Below are 20,383 nucleotides of genomic sequence, written 5' to 3'. Positions count from 1 at the left end.
AAAAAGCAGCTCCATTATGGAGCAAGGTCAGCTCCACAGTGCCCATGACAGCTCATTAAACTGTGTGGCACCTGCTACCCATGCACAGGAAAAACACCTCAGCTCTGAGGCTTAAGAAGCAAGGATTCCTGAAGAAAAACAAAAAGAAAAAAAAAGATCACAACAGAAATGTAGCAGGATCTTTACCTCATCTGACATCAAGAGATTTCTAGCAAAATTAAATGTGTGATTTGGTATTCCTTAAGTTGCCAGATAGACATCACCTTTACACTGGAAGGCAATTAGTGTCATTCATAATCAGTCTACCCAGAGTACTCTCAAGTGAACATATCCCAAAACCACATCTCAAATATGCACTCAGTTACACAGTTATACTGAGATCTGTATGAAATTTTGAGAAATAAAAGGAAAGCAATGTACAGACAGCTAGGGAAACTTCAAAATCTTTCAGAAGTTTCTGTCAGGTCTTTGAAACTAGTTTATTTCAAGATGTCAGACCTTTCTGTAGTTAGATCTCAAAATCATCTGTTTTGGGTGTTGCAGAATAAGAATTTCCAGGTCTCTCAATTTGTCCAAATTCATATTTGATTATCTATTCTTATCTGTCAGTGCATTTATTCACTTTTAATGCTCTTTATACTCTCCAGACAGGCAAAGTGGCATTTCAAATTTACATGGTAGAATTTCACCTTTATAGTCCCCCATCTGCTCTGAATGGAGGAAAAAAAAAAAAAAAACAAAACAAAAACATCACAGGAGAGGAATCCAAATCATGTTTGACATTTTTGGTTCACATAAAACTGTTCACCATTAAAGATATATTTCTGTTGATCCATCTGCAGATCAGTAGAACAAGACAGAACCAGATCTTTCCATCTCTTCAAGCTCTTATTTAAACAAAGGAAAGTTGTGCTTAAAGGTTGCTGTTCTCCCATTTACAGTGTTCCATACAGGGATTAAAGAATTGTAACAATGGTTATGACAACTTTGGGATGGAAAAATGACTCTATGAAAAAGAAAATAGCAAGCATGACTGTAGTTATTTTCTCACCTAAACTTAGTTTAAAAAAATTATCCTTTCTAAAGAGATCCACAAGCTGAAACAAAAACCCTTTACACACAAAGACCCCCATTTATTACCCAAATCAGAAAACTGGTGTAGCACTCATGAATATACAATAGTTTTCTCCAAGACAAATATTAAAAATATCCCACTAAGTTGTTCCAAAACATCTGTGTAAGGCTATTTGTAACATTTGAGTATTATGAATGTTCTGAATGTTCCAAAGTCATGTTATTTGTTGCCCAGTTTTTAAAGATTTGGGTTTTTCAGCAATGATGGTTAGTTAAAGTAACTTTGCAGACAGGTATAACTGGGTCTGTCATGGAGTTAATTTTCCTTATAGCATCCCAGCCATACAGCTCTGTGCTTTGGGTTTGTGGATAAAACAGTGCTGGTAACATACCAGTGTTTCAGCTAATGCTCAGCACTAGAGGCTTCCTTTTTCATTGCCTCTTTCCCCTTTGTGTCTGCTCAAACCTGCAGGGCCTAGGCTGTGAGTGATCAAGAAGCTGGGAGAGGACACAGCCAGGACAGATGCTCCCAGCTGACAAGAGGACTATTCCATATGGGATCATGCCCAGCAATAAAATCTCAGGAAAAAGAGAAAGGAAGGCTAACCAGGGTTATGGGGTTTATCTTCCTATTGTAAATACCCGCCTGCTGCAAGTAAATAAATTTATTTTGTTTTGCTTGTGAACACAGCTTTGCTTCTCGTATTAAAAAAGTCTTCATCCTGATCCACGTTTTCTTGCTTTTGTCCCAGTTCTTTGCACCATCCTCCTGGGAGGGAAGAGTGTATGAGCAATGGTGTGGGGGCTCACCTGGTAGCAGGGACCAACCCACCACAACAGCCTAAGTTTGGACTCAGTTACTTCAGTAGTTCAGTGAGACAACACTAATTCATTCACATACGGTGTTCAGCTTTCAGATACTCAAGTTTATTACAGACTTAACACAATAAAACATAGTATAAAAAAAGTAGATTGCAAAGATCACATCATGGAATGCCAAGTTACAAAAATTGAAGTCATAGCCTTGAAAATACATGAAAGCTAGTGGGAAAATATGGTGAGATAGAAGGAAAACTTGTGAGAGACAGGGAAAAAGGGGAGAAAAATACTAAGTCAGTTAAAAAAAATATATACGTGATCCAAGCTTTTTAAATAGAAAATTTAATATCATCCTTTGAGTCAAACAATCCTGTCTAGAAACATGTTCATAATGAAGTTAGGTCCAGATTTTGAGCCTCTGAATAACAAGATCCCTTGCGCCCCAGTTAGCTTATGTTAACATAGCTTCTGTGTTCTACAAGTCATTCCAAAATACTCTTTAACTTCTAGAGTGTTTATCATGCTTTACTGGATAGATTGTTTGCTAACACTTACAAGAACATCTGAAGTTACAAAAATAGTTATCACTCATTAGTATTTCTATACATATCTCAAGCTATTATATGCACACTCTGTACACTGGATGTTAACAGCAATTAAATTTGCTTCCTTAAAACAAACAAAAGAACTAAATCACAGTCAGACCCAAAATACTCAGGCACCATGATACACTTACATGTGTGGTACTAAACATCCCTGCCCATGCAAAGCAAAAGCAGTTTTGGTACCCAGGAAACTCATGCATCCAAGTTGTAGGACCCTTGTGATGGCTGGAGGGGAGTATGAGGATCAGGATGTTACTCCCACTAGACTGAAGGGCTCTCATGAAGTGTGCAGATCCCATGCAGACTGGTTTTCCTGGCCAACAGGCCTGCTCTACCCATGGAAAAGCAGATTTACATGGCAAAAGCTGTAGGTAGTAGAACTACCCCAAAATTCCCCTTTGGTAATGATCAGAATTCCCGAGCTAAACATAAAATAGGTAGGTGACTTCTGATGTGGAACAAAGACTGGGTGTTTGCCACTGCTAAATAATTGCTCTCAACATCTTTTATCTGAGATCTATTCCTCCTTTCCTGGGCCAAAAGAAAAAAATGACTTTTTGGTCATGACCAGGGCCATCACTAACAAATATTTTGCTGGTTACAAGTAGTGCATTGCTGAAGTAAATAGGTTGCCCTTGCATTATTTATCCTTCCCTTTCAGTAGTGGAAAGCCTGGAAGCATTACTAGGGTTGTGACATTTTGTTAGACAGGCAAGCAAAAAATTTAGTTCTTAGAGGTACCATTGCTGGTCTTTTTCATCTCTCAACTCTACAAGTGCAATTCAGCTGTCGTGAAGCTTCCTGCAGCTGCCCAACTCTGGAATGAGTCACCCATTTCAGAAGGCGCTGTCTGGGAACAGACAGATGTCTTGCCATAGATTAGGGGGTGGGAAGAAAAACAAAACCACAACAACCACCCCTCAAAAAAAAAGGAGAGAACAGAGGGAAACCTTAAATGCTGAATATGAAATAACACTATTTCTCTTTTTAACATTTTCTGAATATAGAAATTTCTCTCATACCACTCCAACCACCATTCTTTCCATCATGAGGGCACAACACTTCAGTCAGGTTAAACACCCTCAGGGTTCAATCTAAGCACTTAGTCTTGGTGTTTAAATGGTTCCCTTTATAAACCACATGCTAAGACGCCCAGGCATGTTTGCAATGCACTACTTATGAAATAATGTATTCACTTGCAGAACTTCAAGGACAATTTGAAGCAAACTCAACTGAAACATGTACTCAAATCTGCCAACATCAGGCTGCAAAATATAAACACTACAATGTTAATATCAAGGTCATGCACACATCAGAAGTGAATTAAGAACTTCAAAGTTATACTACAGAGGAAAAAGAAACTCATGGTTTGTCTTCACAAAAGACTGGGAATTATGCAACCATCTATGACATTGAGATGAGTAAAGAAATTATGAATGAACTTCTACAGGCTTTTTCCCACACCAGGAATTCAGGGAAGTCAGGTATTTAATCTTTTAACAAGAGTGCTTCTGTTTAAATCTCTCCAAATAGATACCTGATGGTTAGATCTTTGATGGTTTGGCTCTTGGATGGTCATTTATTAATTCTTTTATTTTTAAAGCAGTGTATTTGAAATGTACAATAACTTTGTTCTCCAATAGTCAAATAGTCAAAATTCTTATGCATTTAAGTGTTCCATACTTAATAATTCAGTTAAAATTTTGAAATTTTATAGTTATTTTAAACAGAATACATTAAGCCGATTTTCAATAGTGCCATTACAGTGCAACATCTGGACTACAGTTTTTACTGTTTCAAGAAATAACTAAAAGACCTTCCATTTTAAAGTGCAACAGCCTTTGATAAAGGAATTGCTACAAAGTATTCAAGAGAAAAGAATTCTACTAGAAATAAACACACTGAAATACCAGTATAAAGGTATTTGAGAGTGTTTGAAGACCAGAGGAAGTTACAAATGAAATATGCATCACTTCAAAAGACACACATAAGAAAAACCAAGAAAAAAAATTTAATTTTTCAAGTCAACTTTCTGGAGAGAATTGTATTTATTGATTTACAACTGAACTGAAAGGTTTGCCTTTTTTATTTTAAGATCAAGATAAAATGAATGTGAAGAACAAAAGATCTGGCACTTGGATCTATACTGACACCTTGTTTACAAAGTTATACAAGTTAATAGTGAGTTCCCTTAGCATGTTTCCAAGCTAGATCACTTAAAGCAAGTACAAGTTAAACATTCACACAGATGTTTACCTGTTTATCTGATGGGATATTATATTAAAATCAGTAGATAATTTGAAATACTTGCTTTATTTGGTTAGTAATATGCTGACAGTTGTGCAAGGGAATACAAGCACTTGGAACCTTAAGCCTTTTATTCTCCCATTAGTGACTTAATTTGAGAATTCAGTAGGATTTTTAACCCACAGTTTGTTTCTTCAGAAGAACTCTTCATCATTCAGCAAGCTGATCACAAATTGATGTTTAGCTACCCCAGATGAAAAAAAACTGTGTTTTATCCTCTCTCTTCCAACACATACATGGAAAGAATAACTCCACTCAATTCTTTAATTTAAATCAGAGAATTCCAAGCACTTCATGCAAGGTTAAGAACTACAGATTTAAGTATTGATTTTGCTCAGCATGTCCACCAAAATTCCAAAAGCCAGTTTGAGTCTCAACATTGCATAAAGTGTAACTTTCCCCCTGCCATGCTTGTGCAAAACCAGCATTCACTACTCTCATCAAATAATTTGATCATTGTGTGATTCCAGTTATTTTAGATTACTTCTCATCCTTAGAAGAAAAAAATTGGTTTAAATCAATATAACTATCTGCCTACAGCTGTTTTCTTCTTTTTCTATTTCAAAACCCACAAACAATAACCCCCAAACAAAACAACACTCCAGTGTGTAAATATTTAAGCCTAGAGGAAAAGCGCCTGCGTCACTTGCTGGCAGACTTCAGTTCTGATACTATTTAAACCAGAATTCTCTCCCTACTTGCCATTATCAGCATGTCTTTCTACAACAGGTATCATGAGTTTATCTCTCTGCTTCTAGCCACTTCCCCACTCTCCTGGTCTTTAATTATCACCTGTATCTTTTCAGGCTATCAGACAAGCTTATAAATGCCTTTTAGCTGCTACAAGACTGAACCTCATCTAAACTCTAGACAGGTGAGTCAGTTGTGGACAAGTTTCCCTCATGACTTTGAGCTGTAATAAAGAATATTATATTACTTTTAAGGGCCTAAAATCAAGAATAATCTTCAGAATATAACTACAATAAGTAATCTCAATTGACTACTCTAGTTACAGAAGATCTCTAAAGGCAAAAGATGAAGTCTTCATCTTATCAACAATTATATGACAATTGAGGTTTGAAAAGTTTTCATGGACTCTAGAGTAAGTGCTCATAGCAATTCACAGGGGTAGGGGGGTTTTCATAGTTACTTAACATCTCTTAAATCAGTCTTACATCACCCACATTTCTTCCCCACCCACCCCCTTAGGTCCATCTAAGAGAGGCCAGCAAAGAAGAGAATAATGTAGACACGTATCTTCACTGAAGTACTGGAGCATCAGAGATTGTTAGTGGCAAGTTACTCAGAAGCCTTTTTCTATTGTGTTTATTGCCAATTCATTTAGTGTAGCTTATTTCCAGGAGATAGGCAGCACAAAACCAGCAATACCTATTTAAAAAAACACATTATTCATTACAATGCAACAGTCTCAATAGTACCTTCTTACAGCTGCATCTCACATAATTCAGAAATAAAACAATCCTGATCTAGATAGTTAAAAAGTTAACCCTCAGAACATTCAGCCTTCAGGAGTCAAACAACTTTGGACCTGAAGTTTATAATCATCATGATTGACAATTACCCCAGAAATTCACATGTGCAAACTGTGCTACAGAAACTATTTTGTGCTGTCAGTCAGTAATCTCACAATTACATCAGCATTTACTCCTACAGAAAGAATTTCTTCATGTTCCCTTACATAACTTTGATGTGACCGTTGAGTGCTCTGGAGGTACAAATAACTACTACATTTGCTTACTGAGCCTGTGCAAGAAATAAACACAACCCAACATATTAACACTTAAAAGTTGCTTAGGTACATAATATATTAAAACAGTAAAAATCACAAAAATTTACGCCAATGTCTCCAAATCCATCCTCAAAGCTTCCCACCTAGTTCCAACTGCGCAATCTTGATTTTAATGCCTCTTCTAAAAAGCTTACTAAAAACCAGACTGGTAAAGTCTTGTTTATTTTCTAGAGTCTTGCATTTTTCCTTTGTCAGTAATTGTTGTGGGGTTGTTTCTTGTTTAGTTTCTAAACCCAGCTTTAAATCTAACAATATATATTCTCCTTATAACATCCCAGAGGTAGCAAGAGGGAATATGAATGAAAAGATGCCAGATTCTAGAAACTGCACATTCAACTATAGTGTCGTCCAAAAGAGCTTTCCTGGCTTTCTTAGACTGCATGTCACCTCTAATCATGGATAGCAAATAAAGTGTAGAATCCCAAAATAAAGAGCTACTGTCACTGGGTTACTAATAGAAATTGCATACCCAGACACCTCAAAGTAATCTTGTTATTTAAGTAGTAACATTGCGTTTTCAATAGTCAAATATCAAGAACTGAAGTATAAACTGAAAATTTATGAGTATTTTAAAAATGCTCATTAGTGACACATTTCACCTAATTACAGACATACACACAGTTACTCTAAGTTGATGTACCACACTGTAAGGAAAAGTCCCATTTCTGTTCAAGAATCTGATATTCTCCCTCTCCCCCCACCACACAACTTGACAGAAGTGCTTACAGTAACAGAAAGCAAACAGAAGGGGAAAACACAACATTTAACAAGTGCACCTATTTACAATTTGCACCTTTCCCTCTTTGCATCTAAAGTGTACAGATCTCCATGTTTGCTATGCTGTACATTGCATGTACTCCCCACTCCATGGAATACCAGTTCTATCCAAAGGATCTCTGCAAGCACCAACTGCAGTCATTCCACACCAACCAACAGGTGCTTTTACTGTGGAGGCTGAAGGACATTTAAATATTCTGACTGGCCCAGCTGGTAGGTCGTGTTTCCTCCACAGTCCACATATTGGTATCTCTCCTGGGATATTTGCTCAGGGTGGCCTAAGTACGAGGTTGTCACTGTCACTCTTAAAAAGACAGAAGAGAAGAGATTTTGAGTTTCCTATTCTAAAAATCACTGTGTTTATATTACTAGGGTTATGAAGGAAAAGGTTTTGGAACAAAATATGTTTTAAATAAATTTAAGAACATTACCGGTTTACCACTACATATTTTTACCACATGAGAGACATCTGGTTCCTTTTCCTAAAGATGCTAAAGCTGATATTTACTTGTAATGTCTACCACTACAAATAATGTTTCTTGTTTGTGATAAGAAAGCAAACGATTAAACAAGCTACAAGCCATGGTATATATACTCTAAAGATACGCCCCAGTCCCTCACCAATGAAAGACCCCACCATTCTGAAATTTATGCAAAGTCACAAAACAACAATCACAAAGCAGTCTCTGACAGAGTACTAAAAACATGAACTTCTTCCAGATCAAAGCTCTGAGCCAGTTTTGAACAGTGGCTGTACACAAAGTAATTTTAAAGTTTTTGAGACATCAGTAGCTCCATGGCTACAGCCCAGCTGCACAGCAGATACAGTAACAATGATTCTCAATCCAGTCTTTACAGCACCAGAACCTGTCAGAAGACACAGTTTACATTCTGTAACTATGAAGCTACTACACTAAAAAGCAAGTTGACTCCATTTTATCTATGATGCAAAGACTCCAGGATTAAATATTTGAGTATTATTTTAATGAGAATGACATGGTTTCTGAAGTTGTTTCTCACACATAGGAAGACTACCATACTTACTGCATCATCACTACTATGTTATGTACTTTGATGGATGGTAAAGTACAGAAGTCACTGCAAAAGAGAAGAACAATTGTTAGATTTACATCAAACGTTTCCAGGGTAATTATCTGAAAAGCAAGACTTCTAGACTACAGAGTTGCTGTCAATGGCAACAGAATCACTTGCCAGTTCTTGTATGCTCACCTGGACCCACTTCTACATACACAGTCTTACTTTCACAAGTACTGTCGTCACATGTGTTTGCTCTCATGTAATGCTTGCCAACAGAAGTGTCCCCAGAAAGCGTTCATTCCATCTTCCAGAAGCTAACCAAGGTAAATGCGAGCCACTACACACTACATTTAAAGCCTGTCAGTACCACTTTGTCACCTTTTTTTTTCAGTCATCCACTTCTATATTATGCAAAGTAACCTTTAACCAATATACAGAGATTCCAAAGTCAAGGTTATTGTTCTCTTGCAAGATAACCTTTTCAGATGTACATTTTCTGACACACGTCTACATACCAGTCATAAAGAGCACCATTTAAGTGCATACTTTTAACCCCTAATTCTTAAATCATTGCTTTTGGTCACAAATTTATCAGCTCTAGAATGAAAAGCATGTGATGAGTGCAGTAAGATTTCTTGGTAGCCACCTACAATATTTGCATGCCTTCGTCATTCTTTCCCCCTGAACCAACAAAAATAAAAGTAATCAGTGAACTTGGCTTATCCAAATTTTAAGAAAATACAGTATTATCATGAGTTCTATGAAGGCTATTTATGAAGTTTGTTTATTCCTCATGCATCCAAAGTATGAGCAGATTCACAAGATTCAGTGTTTACATACAGCTACCTTACATACTTTTTTAAAAGGTGACAGAGGTTCAACATTTTCTGTTGAAGTTTGTGCCTCTCAGCATTTCACACCTATTTCATTTTATTTCAACAATTCAAAACAACAAGGTTTTCTCCCACCCCAAAGAAGCTGGCATCACTAGAACAGTACACAGACCCCAAGTCTCAATAGTTAACTCTTTCTGTTCAACATGGATTTCAGTGTAAGAGAACCAAAACTGGGGTTTGTGACCAAGATATAATGAGGTAACAGTGTGTTGGACAAATGAACTTTCAGAAGCTATGAATAAAACCACTCAAAGGACAGGCCATAATAAACACTGCTTACTATTGTATACACAACATGTGAAGACAAGCCTCTAATTTGCATACCACGAAATACAAATTTCCTTCTATTGCAAAGAAAGTTGTGGGAAAGTTACTAGAGAACTTGTTAGGGGGACACAACTGCAGTCTCATCCCTAAAGCAGCAGTTCTAACTAGTGCCAAGGCCTAGAATACTGAAACAGAGATACCATTTAAAAAGTTTACAGGCAGGTACAGCAAGCCACTACATGCAACTAATCAAGCAATTGTGGTTTATCCATCTTTCAATACTATTAAGCTTAAAGAAAATGCCCCAGCATCTTTCCAAACAGATTCCTGCTAACTTTGGAAAAAGTTGTCTTTTAACAGCACTGCAACTTCTAAAAAGATCCATGTGATATTTACAAGTGAGTACACTTACTACATGTAGCTCATTTCGTCTTGTATGACTGTAGGTACCATATAATCAATCTAAAAAAAAAAAAATAAAAAAAGCAATGAAAACACCAGTAAGTAGATTTATATATGAAGATATAACACATGTTTAATTTTGAAATCCTAAGCTACTTACCTGTTTCATATCCAGTGGACCAATGTTGGTGATGTTGTTTAACCGTGCTTTGCCAATAACTGTTTTTGAAAACTGAACTTGGGCTGTGATATTTGCCACTTCAACAGAGTAGTAGTTGTTATTCGTTATATTAAGTGTGTTCTGAAAAAAAACCACAAAACAGTAACAGCTATCCATTCTGTGTCTCTCAATGAGCAAGTATTTTGAATCTTGTACATGAGACAGCAATATCAGAAATTCTGCAAGTAGATTTTCCTGCCTGTGAGGACTGTAGAGAGGAGTAGGGTCACCATCACTCCTCAGTTTGTTTAGTGAATATATTGAGTAACACAAACTTTCCCAGTAACAGCCCTCCACTTCAACTATTGCATTTCTTCTTATCTTCGATTATTCCTTCCAGGAAATTTAGCTATCAAATAACCTCCTTCTCCCATGGCAACTTTGCTTTATTTAAAATGAATAACTCTACCAAAAGTCTTTAGGCAAACCTGTATGAAGGTCATTATGAAGAAATCAAGAACTATCTGGGAAGAACTCCTTTAAGTTTTAAGGTGGATAAGAAAGTCTTTTTCTGAATACCAGGCATAATATCAGAGCAGTAGCAAATAGCATTCCTACACACACTTCAGACATATTCCAAAATTAACACTGAGAACTCCAAAGTTACCATTGCCTTGAAAACAGAATAACCAGTGTCCGATTGCAACTACATCTCTATTAGCTATAGCTACAGGAACCAGCCACAGCAGGCTCTGTTACATTTTTCAAACTGGTCACTGACTCACTGTCTTAAGGCACCAACTAAGCTTTTCAGCCAGACCACAGTTTCTACGTACATTAAACTCTCAAAGCAGTATCTCCTGTTGCATTCATGCATTACAAACACCAAAAAGTCAGACTTACCGTAATATTTAGATAGATTATCCGCCTTTCCTGTTCGTAAGTGACATATACTGACTTCACACCAATGTACTGAACATCAATCGAACGAGGAAACAAGAAAAATACAGCCAGCCCAGAGAGCAGTAAACACACAGTTACAGAGGCAGTCACATAGAGCTTTCTGGAGGGAAAAAAAAAGCATAATTCAGAGTCAAAAGCACATTAAAAAACAGTGACATGCTATTTTAAGTGATAAGGAGCAGGACTAGTCAATACAATTAATTCAGTCTATTTCTAGCTTCCATTAGCTTCTAAAAATGGAAAAAAACCTATGCTACACTTCACAGCTATGTCTTAAACAGCTTTTAGTCTTGCATAAATATCAGAAATCACATTTCATATCATGTGGTTATCCCAACATTTGTAACTGGCAAAGGAAAATGGAAGAGGTAAATATTTATGTGCTTTGAAACAAATCCACTTCCTCTTAACATTTATTTATAGCACAACTTCCATCATTTTGTGAAAGTCTCACAAAAAATACCCAGAACACAAAATAAAGCTCTTATGACAGAGAATCCTGACTTCCAGGAAAAGTGTTAGGACTTCATCTGAGGAGCAGGAAATTCACAATCCAGCTAATAGAAAAGGGTGTGTTTGTGTGGGTGTGGCTCTGTTTGTGTGTGTGTGAGTGCACATAGGAGGGTGGGGTGGTGGTAGTGGTGTGAGAGATAATAAAAAACCCCTCCACAAATAAAAGGATCTACTTCAGTTCAATTTTGTCAAGATTTGAACACCAAAGTAATATGTTTCATATTTGCACTACCATTACATCAGATGCATTATTGAGAATAGTATTATGTGAAACTAATATATTTCTTTTACCTGGCACTCATTTCTGTTTACTACAAAAGTATCAAAACATTAAAAAAATGAACTAAAAATGAAACCATGTCAGAGCAAGAAGCCCTGAAAATTGCAGTGAACCCCCCAGGTAGATCCTAGAAAAAAAAAATTAAATATGCTGTATCATAAGTTGTTGAGTTTTCTAGCTGCAAAAATCAGAATGTTACAAATTAATTTAAGGTGACCTATTTTGTAGTATTGGCTCAAAGATGCTACCGATTAACTCAAACTCTAACAGTGAAGATGTGTCTGCTTAGATCAATTAGGATGTTACAGAGATTAAGAAATACTCACATTGTTACTGTAAACATGAATAGGTCATGCAGTATTCCTCAGTTTTGTATTGAGCTAAGATGCATTGTGACGGAAGTATGCACACATGTTAATAAATAACTCACCAAGAGTTAGAGGTTAAGGCTGATATTGCACACAAGCCCTGTTCTTCCAATAATGAATGCAAGAACGCATTCCAGTGATTTTTTGCTTGATTCTTCTTATTGCTATCTCCTTTGAATTGCTGAATTTTAACTAGAAGAGAATAATTAACTGTAGATTCAGGTATCACAAACAGCTATTTACTTACGTTCTTCTTGGCCTCAGTCTCTGATCACTGTATGGAATTAAGGCTACCAGCTGATTTTCCTGCCCTAGAAACAAAAACACCCCTTCAGAATTTAAACAAAGAATAAGTGTCCTTGCAGCGCTTTTAAACAAAGAGTAACCGTTACAACTTAGTGGCATCAAAGAATAAACACTAAAGATAAACATTTAAATTCCAGATAAGGATCCAGGTCGAATGCTACCGTAGCCGTGTCACTTTCTGAAATAGAGCATGTCTTACGCAACATCAAGATGAAAAAACATCAAGTCCACAAGGACCAAAACAGCAATAAATTCTGCCTCTGTGCTGCACACATGACCAGAGGCAGTATTGCCTCTGGCAACACTTCCTGGAGAAAAAGAGATGTAGAACAGCTCCGAGCTTTTTATGCCAGACCATATGAACTCATGGGACAAACCATTCAGAAGCTTGGCAGTAACAACTAATCCAGCAGGCATTCTGCCTGTACTCTTCTGAAAAAGCAGAGGTCAGGTTTGGCAAAAAAGCCCCAACAAACAACAAGCCCAAACTGAAACAACCAAACCTAACAATACAGGTGATCTGGGCAACACAAGGTATGTAAACACTGCGTTATGGAAATCAGGAGTATATAAAACCATATTTATCGTGGTGCTGCTGAGCTGCAGTACCCTGGAAGTCAAAATAAGTACCTACTAGAATTTCTCCATGAAAGTTATGTCACTGGACAGCATTTTTATAGGGGGTATCTTAACAGCAGACATAAAAAAGTATGTGCACAGAGGAGTAGTTGAAAATATGTGTACTACATCTGCCAGTAGGGCTTTTCCTATTTGTTGTGGAACTGTAGGAGAACAGAGGCCTCAAGGCTGAGTTAAATCTGCCAAATTTTTAAGCCAAATGCAGAATTTGATAAAATCATTACTTAGCTAATCAACCACTTGGCAATGATTCCATGCTGAATCACTAAGCTAAGCAAAACATGCTAACCAAGCATACAGCAGCATGCAAAACATCAACCTTCTCAAAAGCCTCTACCAATTTAAAACACATTTTCATCTCTACTTCAATGAAGCATCACGTCCTCCTTTCATACATCATACTAAAAGCTAAAGCTGTCCAAGTAACAAAACATAATTTCATGGATTTATTATAGTTTAGCCATCATATCACGTATTAATTATAGTCTTACTAGTTATGCTGTCATTCTTAATTTTTCCCCTCTCCCCTCACATGACCTCCAAACGTGACATTTTTTCTTCTCTAAAATACTAAGGAATGATTACAAACACAATCGTCTTAGTTCTAATAACTCATTTTAAGTTCTAAGTTTAACCACATTATTTCATTAGAATGTATAGACAATGTGCATGTTTTTATAGTTACTACAAAATCTTTAATAAAATAATTAACATTTATTTAAGTATTACATCCAAGGACTCTACAGTGCAATTAAGAAGTTTTTGAAGATTGAAATTGTGCTATTTCTGCACTTTGAGTAAAATGTGCTATTGATATTAACAAGTATTTCAAGTTAACAGAACAAACTTTTTTACCCTTTCTGGCTAAGGTAATTTTTAGTTTAATAGCTTTTCCAGGTGTGAAATTTGCTGAATTCAGAGGTATTCCAAGAATACATTGTAGTAGAAAGTTTAACAGCTAAAACACTATCTCCTATGGTATTTGCAACCACAGAGATATTCTATGCCCCCTGGTACTTCTACAAAGGTGAGATGCAAGGGTTTGTGAACTGTGTCATAACCTAATCTCACCAAAGCACAACATGGCACAGACATCACTCAAGTTTCCTGAGCTGTTGGTGAAAATCAGTTCCAAGAGGTTTTACACCCAATAAACTGTTTTGCATAAGAGGTCTGGCAAAGGCAAATTCAAACATGAAATCATGTCATCAGCTCTTCCCCAGGCAAAGGGAAAATCTCACAGCTGAAGCTGAAGGCTGAGCCTTGACCCACTTGGCTCTCCTTCAACGCAGTTTCAGATATCCCATATTCTCCTTTCACAGGTCTCTTCATAAATATTTAGGTAGCTTATCATTTAGGACAGAAGCATAACAAAGGAGAATGTTTTACCAAAAGGAAAAGCAAAAGACAAGGGCAAAGCAACCGAAACAGCTAGGCATGAGAATAATGCTGTGTAGACTACTCCTTCCCAAGGCAGCCAAAGAACGTATATATTTTCAACTCCAAGCTGGAGTTACCCACCTAGCAAGCATCAGTGGGACAAAAGCAGGAAAAAAAAGGACACTGGCAGCAATGAGGGCAAAAAAATTCCCTATAAATCAGGGAAGAAGTGTTGCAGCCCAGGTCTACTTTTCCATCTTTGTATTTGTAGCCATGTTTTCAGTTATGTATTGATTCAAATAGTTTAAACTTGGTAGTTAAAAAAGATACAATAAAATGTCATGAAACTAAAGGTTTGCTAATTAAAATTGCAAAAGCTATGGTTATATGTGGATTCAAAACTGAGGAGGAAGAAACAGTTACATTGCACAGATAATAGGAGATCCACATTGTAACAGACCAGGTGTAACAGCTGAGCCAATTTGTTACACTCATCTAGTGTAACAAAATGCTTAGTGCTAAAAAAAAAAGCCAAAAATATGAGAAAACTTCAGCTTGGCTTGAAAAGCTATTTGTTACAAATTTTTACAACTGCACAGGGTTATGATGTAAATTTACAGGTTAAGAAAATAAATAAAAATAATAAACAAAGAAACTTACCTCGTGGAATTCTTCCTGTTCCCTGGCAGGTTGGGCAGGTGACACTGTCTCTTCCTGTAAATTCCACATAGGGAAACTGCGACACATCTCCACACCGGCTGTCTTCATTGTGCACTTCCGAGTGAACCAAACCATTCCTCACGTTATCAGACACTGAGCTACCATCATAGCCATCTTCCTTGCATGTATGCATAGGCAGGTGAGAAAGTGATTTTCCCATGTCTAAAAAAAAGTCAGAAGGATGTTTTCAGGGAGAATGATTCACACATGGCTTGCATTTATTCCTCTGAGCCAAATAACTGTTAGTGTGTGGCCACAGTCTGACAAGACTCAGGTCTCCTTTGTTCCTAAGACTCAGGTCTCCTAAGACATCCAAAGCACCAAGGCCTTGTCAGGCTGGAGTCAATCCCAAATGTAAAGAACCTGAATTAACTGGGAGCTTTGTTCAGATTCTCCAATATGCACAGGTTGAAAGGGGATCAATGAGAGGCTTTAAAGTTAGAACAGTACAACTGCAGGCAAAAGCTGCAACAGCTTTTCAAAGGATTGTTACTGTGCAGGTTTTAACACAACCCACTAATCTTTGTACTATAAAAAAAGAAAATCAACACTAGGCCATAGAAAGCAATTTTGCGTAAATTCTACACACACAACAATCCAATTTTAGTAAATTTTTTAGCCTGGACTTGTGTTGAGAACATAGGATTGGCTGTTAGTTTCCAAGCTAGAAATATGGATCACCTGGTATTGAAACTGATGATTCCATTTAATTTGAAAGAGGATTAGTCCACAGGGAAGTCAAGTGAAAAATGGGAGTTACTTGAACATAGCAGCTGCCAATATATAGCATTTATAAAGACTTGTTTAAAAAAAAAAGAGTATCACTCACAAAAACATTTTTGCTACCTAGGTGTATTTTATTTTTTCCTCATTACTGTAGCTTTTCAACCATGACACTGAAAACACCTTGAAGCACAGAACATTTGAAACTAAAGTCTGTAAAAAAATGCAGTAAGCAGAAACCTCCCCAGTTTGCAACATGTGGGAAAAAATCTCCAAGAGAAAAAAACCAAATCTCTACAGCAATGGCACTGAGTTGTTCAGCTTATCCACATAACCCATTTTAGTTATTTAACACACAGAGACAGCAATCACTCAATTCATCCGTGTTTTGAGGAATAAAATTGATTGAGTAATCAATTAATTAATTGATATTCAAGTAATTGATATTCAAAACTTTTTTTTTTTTTTTTGTCCATTAAGAGGTATTTTTAGAGTGGTAGCTAGGAATTATCATGCTGGTTCACTAAAATGAAGCCCTAAGAGGAAGATTAAAAGAGGAAATTAAGTCGGAATATTTTGAACCAACTACTCAAGACAGAACAGAAACATCTCAATAATGACCGCAATGCAAACACATTAATTCATTACATTGCCACAAAGGCTAGGTGAATGTGGGAGAAGGAAAGTAAGTCAGTAAACTAACTAGTCCCAGTTACTGCCCCAGCAAATACGCAGGATTATTTTTTCCACTTAAGTCATTAAACCTTATAAACAGGAAAGCTATTTACCCTTCTGCAGCTACAGCACTTTTTAAACATTCTAAGTTTGGGAGCCATTCAATAACGGAAATTGTTAAATTGAAAATTAAAACTATTGAGCTATTGAAAAAAAATCCTGAAAAAGCTGCTGACATTGTTGACAACTATTTCACATGGGGTTTTTGTTTACTTTTCTCCTTGCAGCTGACCTACAGCCTTCAAGCTACTAAACTTGAGTCTTGCCGCTTAGGCAATAGCTGTCACAATTACAAATCTGAAAGCTTAGGGATCATGCTGTTCTGCCACCAGTTCATCCAACACCCACTGACAACTGAAGTGTACCTTCTAGTTTTAGCTTCTTCCAGAAGGAAGAGTTCACACACTCCATGATCACACTGTTCACTGATATGAACCAAAGTGCAGCAGGCAAGGATGACTGGGAACTTCCTCCAAGAGCACATCCTTTATTTAAATTAAAATACTAATACCGGTGCGTCCTTCAATGCCAACTGTACCTGAGCTTCAATAACTGAATTTAATGGTGCCAGAAACTAGGGAGAACCGTCTCAGTTTGCGAACAGGAAAACACAGAACCATCTTCAAGCAAAATTGGATTCACCAACACACTTTTTCCCCATGCCAAGCCTGAACCTTATTACAGTTGACCACAAATCAAAAACATGTTGATTTTTTATCCAGCACATAGAGGCTAAGCAGTAGTAACTCTGACAATATAACATGTCGCTATGTCACAGCTTCCATATTGTCACCAAAGTCAGAAATCTTACTTCATGAACAGCTCTGCTTTGGTCCAGTCTCTTGCAACTGATGTTACATTCCCCTTGGACTTAGCTGGGGTTTCCGTGAATTCACAGTTCGTTAAAATGCATTCGGTAAATTAAAAACGTGGTAAGTGGCTTTTGTTTACGACCGCACCCTTCAACTTTCTGTGCACTGCAGCACAATAGTACATCGACAAAACCCAAAGAGTGTCACCAGACAGACTGAACCACCAATTCCTGAGCTACATGCAAGACTAAAAGAAACTACTTTGTTTATGAACTCAATGAAATTTCATAGCGTCAAACTAAATTGTTATACTTCTCCAGCAAGTGAAGCTGATGCAAACATATAAACTAGAGATTACAAACCTACTTCTTTTTCAACAGAGCAAAAGATTTCAGATCGCAACCACCGTATACCCCATCAGCTGCGCCTTAACCGCGAACATCACAAGCTCCTGCAAAGCAGAGGACGGGGCAGGGCAAGGCAGTGACTTAGCAGCCACAGGCTTGCCCAGCTCGGGTGGGCACGACCAGCGCTGCCCTTCCCGACCCCTTTACAGACCCACGTCTGGAACTGCCTGAGCGCTCAGGCGGGCGCTGCCAAAATAAAGGACTCAAAACCCCTGGGGTTTAGGGATTTTCTCGTCCATCAGCGCTAGCTGCTCTCACAAACATGGCGAAGTTTACAGCCGGCAGACTTGGACCAAGGCCCGGCGAGCTCGGCTGCTGCCGGGCTGCCCGGCCGGCCCCGGCTCCGCTCGGCCTGGGGTGGTCTCGGCGCAGGAGCCGTCCCGGGGCAGGGGCAAGGCAGGGCAAGGCAGGGCAGGGCAAGGCAGAATAAGGCAAGGCAGGGCAGAGTAAGGCAAGGCAGGGCAGGGCAAGGCAGGGCAAGGCAGAGCAAGGCAAGGCCAGTGCAGGCCCCCCGCCCCGCCGCGGGCCTGCCCAGGCCCCGCCGAGGCCCAGGGGCGGCCGCGGCGCCCCCCGCCCGGAGCGCGGCCCCGCCCGGAGCAGCGCCCTCCCGTCCCCACCTGCGGCGCGGGCTCCGTGGGCCGGGCCGGGCACGGCGCAGGCAGGACCGGAGGCTCCGGGAGCGACGCAGCGGCCGGCGCGGAGCCCCGGATCGGGCGTGTGCGCAGCCGCGGGGCGGAGCCGGGCCCGGCCCGCCCGGCCGCGGGCGGAGCCGGCTGCCCCCTGCGCACCTGGCGGCTCGGCCGGGCCGGGGCTCAGTTGGCCCAGAGCTCGGGAGTGGCACGTAAAGGGCTGTCCCGAGGGGTGCGGGGCGATCCCGTATCCAGGAGTGGGATCAAGGGGAGTAGGGAAGTCGCGCATCCCCGCTTTGCGGCAGAGGGTCTAAAGGGGACAGAGCAGGACTCCATCCGGGGTTTCCTGTCAGCCATGGTTCAGAATCCTATTAACAGAATCATCTAGATGGGAAAAGACGTCTAAGATTGTCGAGTCTAATCTATGATCGAACCACCATGTCAACTAGACCACGGCACCAGGGGTCACGTCCAGTCTTTCTTTAAACGCTTCCAGGGACAGTAACTCCACCACCTTCCAGGCAGTCCATTCCAAAGCCTAATCACCCGTTCTGTGTAGAAATTCTTCCTAATGTCCAACCAAACCCAGCAGTCGGGTTAAACCCATGTCCTCTCGTCCTGTTGCTAGTTTGCCACGCTGCCCGCAGCTATGAGCGCCCCCTCCTTCTGTCCTCAACTTCACGGCACCTTGTGGCACCGTCGCTGTTTTCTGTGTCCTCTTTGGTAGCTCTGGTGGAAGTTCCTCGCCCCCTTGTGCTCTGGGAGAAAGGAGATCCTCGTGAGAGCAAAGCAGTGGCAGGTCAGAAAAAGAGATACCAGAAAGGAGTGCGGTGCGTTTTCATCACTCGCAGCACATTATACAATGTTGCTTGTACAGAAGATGTTTATCCAGGGCATGGGCATGCGATGTTCTCCCAGCCATTTGCCAGAGCAAGATGAAGTGTTTTGGAAGTATGTTGTGATGGCTTCTCTTCATGGGTCTGCCTCTTGTTCACAAAAACCATTACTCGCTGTCTTTGGAAATGCTGAAGGTGACTCAATGGGGATGTGTGAGCACCAAAGGGATGAGATCTGTGCAGAGGGGACACAGCTCAGAAGAACAGGAAGAAGCTCTGCCTGGTTTTGGAAACCTGGGCCCAGCTGCAGGAATGAATCAGGCTGCGGGTAGTTCTGTGATTCACACCACATATTGCAGTGCAAGGACAAGCACAGGGTCAGAGTTCGAGGGAGAGAATGAGGAAGAGAGGTTCTTGTGACTACTTGGGGTGATCACGAGGCTGGGGCAGGGTGCCAGGCTGCTCCAGAGGCAGGGACGAGACGGGCTGCCTCCAGCAGTCACCCAAAGCAGGTGCAGCTCTGAGGCCATCTGCAGTACAGCCATGCCTGTAGTGTGCGCAGCACCTGGTAGTGGGACCAGCATATGATCAGCACAGAAAAGAACTTTTTCCCAACCAGGCATGTGCTTAGAGAAAAAAAAATCTTCATTTATTTTTAACCAAGCTAATACCAGCCCGTTTATTCTCTTTATCCTCGGAATTTCTTGGTGTTTTCTATGAGTTTTAGAAGTCTTGGCTTGCAGCAGTCTCTAGCTTTCGTTATCCAGTTCAAGTAATGCATCACAGCAGGCTTGGCTCTACTTATCTAGCTTATCATTGTCAAACTCCTGCCAATACTGGCAAAAGCTGGCATATTCTGTTTCCTTCTGTAGATCTCCACCTGATTCTTTGTCCAATTACTGTTCGAGGCCCCTGAG

At 39.5% G+C, this 20,383-nt stretch overlaps 1 protein-coding gene across 1 annotated transcript; it reads right to left on the bottom strand.

The window, feature by feature from the left end:
• Positions 1 to 1,979: 1,979 nt before the first annotated feature.
• Positions 1,980 to 18,768, bottom strand: TMEM106B (transmembrane protein 106B). The gene is made up of 8 exons (XM_012571688.5): positions 18,619 to 18,768; positions 15,265 to 15,486; positions 12,527 to 12,590; positions 11,059 to 11,218; positions 10,156 to 10,296; positions 10,006 to 10,055; positions 8,437 to 8,490; positions 1,980 to 7,696 (listed from the first exon to the last, which is right to left on the bottom strand). The coding sequence occupies exons 2-8, from the start codon at positions 15,482 to 15,484 to the stop codon at positions 7,558 to 7,560; spliced, it is 828 nt and encodes a 275-aa protein (XP_012427142.1). The 5' UTR covers positions 15,485 to 15,486; positions 18,619 to 18,768; the 3' UTR covers positions 1,980 to 7,557.
• Positions 18,769 to 20,383: the final 1,615 nt, after the last annotated feature.

Source organism: Taeniopygia guttata, chromosome 2, assembly GCF_048771995.1.
Source record: "Taeniopygia guttata chromosome 2, bTaeGut7.mat, whole genome shotgun sequence".
Taxonomy (NCBI): Eukaryota; Metazoa; Chordata; class Aves; order Passeriformes; family Estrildidae; genus Taeniopygia; species Taeniopygia guttata.
Note: the sequence above shows the minus strand (reverse complement) of the source record. Positions and strands in the feature narration are given on the sequence as shown.